A 7223-nucleotide genomic window follows, 5' to 3' on the forward strand; every position below is an offset into this window, starting at 1 on the left:
TTCAAGAGTTCAACGAACAAAAACTGCCAGAAAGACAAGGATCAGAATTACCCCAGCAACTAGCTTAGCACTGCCCCAGCTCCACTGTCCTTCACGTTCCGCAGCCTGGTTGTCCTGAGAGCAATTGTGACCAACGTCAGGACCAGAATATGCCCACGGCTCTTCATTGTGTCGATCCAGATATCCCCAATTGGTTTGGGTCCTCCTTGGGTGGTCTTGGCCTTGTGCATATTCCCTCCAGTGGTCATCATCACGACTGTAACTAAGGGCAGATGAGTGGCTGTTACTCCCGCACTGCCGTCTGATCTGTGGGGTGGCCCAGGCTGTGCTGGAGTAATCGGAACTCTGGCCACATTCTGATGGGAACCTTGGCAGGTGTGCTTCGGCCAGTTCTGTTCTTCTACTAGCATATTTTGGCATGCCTTTTTTCTTCACAAAACAAAAAAAGGTGGAGTAAATTATGTTTTGATTTTATGTAATACTTCATTGAATAAACAAATGTCTTCATAGACCTTGTTATGTCTTCGTATACTTCAAACATTTTAAAAACAGTTTTTTCTTCTTTTTTTTAAACATACAGACTTACAGACATACAGAAACTAGATAACAGTAGTAGTAGCACCGCATTGCTCTTAAACTCAAGTGAGGAGGTGGCCCTGTCTCTGGATCAGTGCTGGGTCTTGTGGCGAGGGCTCCGGCGAAGGCTTACTTGCTCCATTGCAGGGCACAGACTGTCTACTGACGCCCCTGCTGCTGCTGCTGATCTCTGGCGGGCTCCCTCGGCCCTTCTGTACTCTGGCCCGGGAGAGTAGTCTTCATCGCTGTCCACAGGCTTCGCCCTGGACCCTCTTTTGGCAGGACTGGTTCTTTTCTGGAGTAAAGATTTCATGTGTGAAAGAAAGAAAAAAATAATACCAATAAGTTGCAGCAGAGCATTTTGTGGAGCTTCTCATGACGCAAGATTACAGAAGAACTTATTCACCTTCTGTGGAGGCTTCGCTGCGCGGCCTCTGCCTCGAGCTGGCCTAGGATCCTCTTCGGAATCAGAATCAGAAGCATAATCAGCATCATCATCCTCCTCTTCCTCCACAAGAACGGGCTTTGGTTTAGTTATTCTTTTTCCAGCAGGTTTGGCTGGGCCAGAGCCCTAAATGATAGTGAAAGGGGGGGAACCGAGATATTTCAGGAAACCACATCACGCTATTAGATCAGCTTCTGACCGCATATAGTTGAAACGACAATACAGGGTGACCACCATACCTGTTCACGAGGCTTTCCTGATGGTTTCGCTCTGCGGAGACTCGGCTTTGGGCTATCCTCATCGGAAACATCGCTGCCAGAAGGAATGGTCTTTGGCTTGGCTGTTCTTCTAGCGGGAGGTTTGGCTTGGCCTGCAGTCTGCAGCATTAGAAAGGGAAAAAAGGAGGTAGGAAATGTCACAAGGAATCTTTATGTTACTATACATCCTCGTGAATCACCGCTTTATTTTAGCCTTTGTCCTCAGAACGTGCTTCAGAGCAATGGGACCAATTCCATGCGGAAGAGCTTCTGTGCTGCCGAGTGCTTGGGGGTTATTCCCTCAAGTTTTGCATTTTTACATTAATTCCAATTGTCAGTCTTAGCCATCTATTCATTGGCTGAGCCCGTGTGCAGACAGAGGGAGGTGAGGCAGAGTACACAGCTCTGACAGGGAGGGGAGTGTTCCACATTCTTCATCAGGAGGGGTGATGAGAGACCGAGGAGCATGGAGGACTCTGGTTCTTATTAAATCATTAGACGCTGGGAGATCAGACCTCGCACGGGCCTCGGGTCACAGGCCTGCCCGTCCTCTCCGGTGTTTGAAGAGCTCGGGTGGAGAGGGCCAACAATAAGAGTCCAAGGAGGGAGAAAATCCCCATCCACTCCTCCGTTACTCCCCCCCCCCCTCCTCCTCCTCCTCCTCCGACCCCCACAATCTTTTACTCCCCGACTGTCCAACTCCTGCTTCACCTTTTCTATCTTCCCAGCTCTCCTTTGCTCCCTCTGTTTTCCTTCCTGTCTACTCAAGCTTCTAGAACTTTCTTTCACTCTGTCTCTCTCTCTCTCTCTCGCTCTCTGCTCCTTCTCTGACCTGGACACCCCCCTCCCCCCTCCCCTCGTGATTAATGGTCTCTCAGTGCTCTCCCAAAGGTGGCAACTCTCCAAACTAAATTTGGCCACAGATCACCCGTGAGGTCAGGTGCAGGCAAAATAAACGCGGAGGGGGGGGAGCGACAGAGCGACGAGAGGCGATTCCAATGTGGCGAGCAGGAACGCCGAGCCACATCTTGACGTGCCCCGACGTGGACGCGGGAGTACGGAGGCGCCCGAGGTGACACTGATGGGTGTTGTTTTAAACTTTCCATTCAAAGGCAGCTTCGGCTTGACCTTTCAGAAGGGGGACAAGCAGAGAAAGAAAGGGAGAAAGAGAGAGAGCCAGAGAGGGAAAATATATGACTACAAAGAAAAGCGGGGTGGGAGCTCCAATCTTCAATGCCCTCAGTGTTGACACTGATCTCTTCCATCTGCCCATCGGATCTGGCCAAGGTCTAATAGAGGGATGGAAAGAAAGAAACACGGGATAGAGGGAAAGTTAAAGAGCCCTCACTCGAGCTTCACACATTCCTTTTTTGTAGGGAGATTTCAATGAAAACGTTTGCGGTGAAGGGGTCAATCTTGGATATTGTTCTGAAGAGTCGTTTCAAGGTTCTCTGTCTTTATGCTGTACCTCACCTTAACCCAGGCCATATGAAAGGGGGTAGAAAATAAAGTTTTGTGGAGCACAAATGGGCATGACTTCTGCATAAATTTGCAAGGTAAGGGCTATGGGCATCGGCATACGGTATACTGACAAAGATGGACAAAAGGAAAGGACCAAAAGGGTCAGGGAAGTAAGGGGTCAAGCTTGGATATTATACTTGAGTTGTTTCAAGGCTCTCGGTCTTTATGCTGTACCTCACCTTAACCCAGGTCATATGAAAAATATTTTTGTATGAGGCAAATGAGCATACATTTATAGGATAAGGGATATCGACATTGGTTATTTGCTTGGGTCAACACAAAAAGCAAGTTTTTCGAAGATAGCAGGACAAAAGAAAAGGTCCAAAAAACAGGTTTATATTGAACGGTGCTGAAAGCATTCTTTTCCAGGGGTGATTGCTGTGGGGGTTAAGGAGATGGAGAGCTTCAGTTTAAAATATGTCATCAAAACAAAATTAGACATCTTATTCTTCGCCCTTGACAAATGACCAGGCTAGCCAAGAGCCACCTCAAAGATGAGCTATTGCTACATCACCATAACTGTGGCAATATCACCACAACTCATGCATCTTAGTCGGAACTCCCTGGCATTCTGCTTTCCTGATGTTGGATGGGCACCAGCTAGCTTTCAGCCTCTGATAATATGCCAGGATAGGAAAAAAAAAAAAAACTGCCAGAAATCGTGAGGGTATGAACTGAAGAGCTAAAGTGGTGTTGCTGTCCTGTGCACCAATTTGACTACACATGCTACTGTTTCAAGGTACTTGAAAAAGGCCGAAATTAAAGTAATTAAAGTAAGCCTGGCAATTTAGTGGTAAACAGTCTTGTGTGAGAGGTCCAATGGCTAGGTCACTGCGGTAAGGGTGTCTGTGACACAGACTGGCGAAGTGGCCATAAATTGCTCTCCGATATTGTGGTTATTTACTAAACTCGTGGAACTTTGACACGCAAGCTGCTTTTACACTTTAACTACAGATCAACCTAATGGGCAGTCAGTGCATAAAAACAAGGATAGGAGAAGAAATGTATTTTAATAAATAAATAAATAAATAACAAGGCTGACTGCAATTCTGCCAGGTGATCTCCTGGTCTCTTGTAAAGCATGTGTATTCAACAGCCTCCAAATTGGGCTACTTGGGCTTTCTCGGAGTTCAGCAGTTCAAGTTAGCTGTGAAGTGATCCAGGGGAGAATGCATGGCCCCCCACTCCACTTCACACCTCTCCATGAGCACCGAGCTATGACGTGGGGGTCATCTGAGGTTAACCTCCCACTCACCGGTCAAGATTCACCGCCTTGTTATATTTAGGAGGGGAATTGATATGTCCTCATTTTGTGACTTTGTGTTTTGTTTTGTCTATTTATTATTGTATTTGAAAAATGCATATACACTTCATGTAATATACATGCATTGACACACAACTTTACCTGGGGGACAAGGTAAACAAATTCACCTGAATTTCAACAATACGTCACAAATAAATGCTCATCACAGTTCTGAGAATCTAGACAATATACACATCCATACACATCCATGTCCCCGGTGTTGACATGATGTGATGGAGTATGAGAGTGACATTTTGCCATAAATAAACAGGACGTTAATACAGAGGCTCTCTGCTGCTGGATGCTGTGGGTGTAGCTCCAGGCGATGGGGGCGTCAGACGGGCCTTATACTGTCACCACTCAGTCACTCTCCCCTCCGGGCCGAGACCAAAGGCCGACGGCATCACACCCAACCCAGAGGAGAGGAGACGGTGGGCACAGGAACAGGAGTGAAAGGACAGGAGGAATGCAGAATGGATAGAGCAGAGAGAAGGGGGGGGAAAGGAGGAGAAAACAACAGCACCACTAGCAGCAGCAGCACCTCAGAAAGAGAGGACTGGAAAAGAGGAGTGCAGAGGAGTGGAGCTGAGGAGAGGAGAGGAGGAAGGACGGAGGTGAGAGGGGGCCGACAGGGCGCGCGCAGACCACATGGCTGTGTGTCTCTCTCACAACGTGCTACGGGTCAAAAGAGGGTTCTCCGACCCCGGTATTTACTGCTCCCTCCCAGACAGATAAATCCAGGCACAGCCCCCACACCACAGCAACCCCCTCCATCTGCTCCACATTAAAACCAAAACACTGACAACAGGCCAAGAGCCCATCTCACACACATATGCAGACATACAGTGCATAGGGACTCAAACACACTCGCACGCACATACACACACACACACACTCACCCTCAGGGCTGATGGCTCCGGCACCTTCCCTGGTTTGGGTCGGGGGAGGTCCAAGAGGCCTTGGCTCCTGGAGGCCGTTGGCACTCCTTCACTTAGCACCCGTCTCAGTGCCTGGTAGTCGGGCCTCTCTTTGTAGTCCAGGGCCTTGACACCGACCATGAACTGGGCAAGCTCGACTGGGAACAGAGGGAGACAGAGAGGGGCCAATGAAGTGAAAGATGGTGAGAACAGGTCTGTTTTCCCTGCAGGTGAACGTCATTTCAGCACTTCAATTAAACTGGGTCTCATTCATTTGGAGCTGCAGGTCTAGTGAGCAGACTGGCATAAGGATTGATTAGCAGCAACATCACTCCAATGTCTCATTGATTTACCCCAAAAATCACATCCTGGCTGTCATTCTCTTTGCTTTCACTCTCTCTGTCTCTGTCTCTCTCTTTTCTCTCTGCTCTCTCCCCCCCACACACACACACACACACAAACATTAGAAATATCAAACCTCTTTCACCAAGGTCATCCTGTCTGAATCTGCCCATCTAACTGTCGAGGACATATGCGGTCAGAAAAACAGGACCTCAAAGAAATGCCACCGCTGCCTGCCTTCTTGTCGTCACACGCGTGTGCGTTTGGCTTTTTTGCGGTATCTTGACTTTTCTTCCCCCCAACAACCCGAACTCTCATTGCTCACCGTAATAAATATGCTGCTTATGGAGCCAGGATTTGTGGCGGGAGCGAGGGAGGCTGTGAATGTATATCACATGCACAGGCTTGATGCATGCTGGAGGTCTTATCTCCCTGGTCCAGCTGCCTAGAGCTGCTCGAAGGTGGGGGGAAGCAAGGCCTAATAATAATCATAGATCACAAAGGCTCCTTCACACGACACACGTGCCCTCTCCCTGTTTTTTTTTTGGGGAGCGCCAAGCGAGATAATGACCTGGAGTTGAAAAAGAGGGCGCTTTTCCCTCAGCGACGACATGGGCCCTGTTTTGATGGAAGACAGGCAGGGAGATTGCGGTTGGGGCGGGGGGAGGGGTGGTGGTGTGAGTGTGCCGTCACAGAGTGGGTGAGAGAGAGAGAGGACACGGTCACCCCACCACACACACACACACACAAACCTGCAATGCCCTCGTCCAGTTCATGTGTGTCTTCTTAGACACACCTTGTTGATCATGTGGACAGGCCCCGTTGACACACACTTACCATTGCCAGAGGCTGTGCTTGAAAGCTGAGTGACCGACTCAGGCAGATTTGACATCAGCCTGAAAAAAGCAAATAAACAATAAGCACGGGAGGACAAAAGTTCAGTATGACCTTTGTTGGTCACTTTAAATATTACCAGTGCACCATGAGGTAAGAAATGTAAACAGTTAAAACTTTCACTGGCACCAAAGGATTTAACCTTTTCTAGTTAACTCAACGTCCTCCTTTTTCCAGACTTGAAATTCCCTCGTATTACTGGAAGAGCTTTTCAAGCCACCCACCAAAGTATGTTTAATATATGACTTTTTTACATAACACAGTGACCTTGAGGACATAAAAAGACAAAAACATTATTACTTCACTATGGTCGGAGCGATTTTTTTTTTGCCAAAAGTGGTCCAATCTGCCTGCCATGTCCCTTCAATCTCCCTTTCAAAGAGCCTTTTGAGAGAGCAAACTCAGATGGCTCCCTAAGGACGACTCGGGGCCTGTCATCAGTAGCCTGCTACATGTGGAGGGCCCTGGCCACATCAGAACCTGCGGTTGGAACCCGGTAGAAGGGAGACCGGGGGGGGGGGGGGGGGGGGGGGGTTTGGGGGGGATCGCTGAGGGAAGGGAGGGTTAACTGGGGGCGAGTGAGTGTGCATACTTGGCCTTGGCTTCCTGGACCTGAGTCGGGTTTCTCAGGACGGAGAGCCAGGGCAGGGTCCCGCACAGCCAATGCAGGAGACAGTAGCCCAGAATTTCCAGGTCCCCCCGTCTGGACGGAGCTGTAGGAGAGATAAAGAGAGAGAGAGAGAGAGAGAGAGAGATGCAAGGGGAGAGGAGGAAGAGGGGGAAAAGAGAGGAAGAAGGAGAGAGAAATGGAGAGGAGTGAGTACCTGGCCCTTGCAGTCGCACAGTAAAAAGAGGCAGCTTTGATTAAGAGGCCGTGTCAGTCCCCTGGTGAAATATGCCCTTATTAAAAAAAGAAAGAAAGAAAGGAGGAGAAAAAAGGAAGAGAAAGAATAGAGCTAGAGTTAGTG

At 48.7% G+C, this 7223-nt stretch overlaps 1 protein-coding gene across 2 annotated transcripts in view; it reads right to left on the reverse strand.

The window, feature by feature from the left end:
* Nucleotides 1-9: 9 nt before the first annotated feature.
* Nucleotides 10-7223, reverse strand: part of vrk2 (VRK serine/threonine kinase 2) — a 15516-nt gene continuing 8302 nt past the window's right edge. The window contains exons 8-14 of one of the 2 annotated variants that reach the window (XM_062519719.1): nucleotides 6848-6968; nucleotides 6199-6257; nucleotides 5002-5177; nucleotides 1261-1398; nucleotides 983-1147; nucleotides 710-871; nucleotides 10-429 (exon numbers count right to left, since the gene is read on the reverse strand). In XM_062519719.1, coding sequence (XP_062375703.1) covers nucleotides 10-429; nucleotides 710-871; nucleotides 983-1147; nucleotides 1261-1398; nucleotides 5002-5177; nucleotides 6199-6257; nucleotides 6848-6968 — 1241 coding nt within the window. Of the gene's footprint in view, nucleotides 430-463; nucleotides 872-982; nucleotides 1148-1260; nucleotides 1399-5001; nucleotides 5178-6198; nucleotides 6258-6847; nucleotides 6969-7223 lie in introns of those variants that run through there. The other variant, XM_062519720.1, reaches the window with a different exon arrangement.

This window comes from Sardina pilchardus, chromosome 18 (genome assembly GCF_963854185.1).
Source record: "Sardina pilchardus chromosome 18, fSarPil1.1, whole genome shotgun sequence".
Classification (NCBI taxonomy): domain Eukaryota; kingdom Metazoa; phylum Chordata; class Actinopteri; order Clupeiformes; family Clupeidae; genus Sardina; species Sardina pilchardus.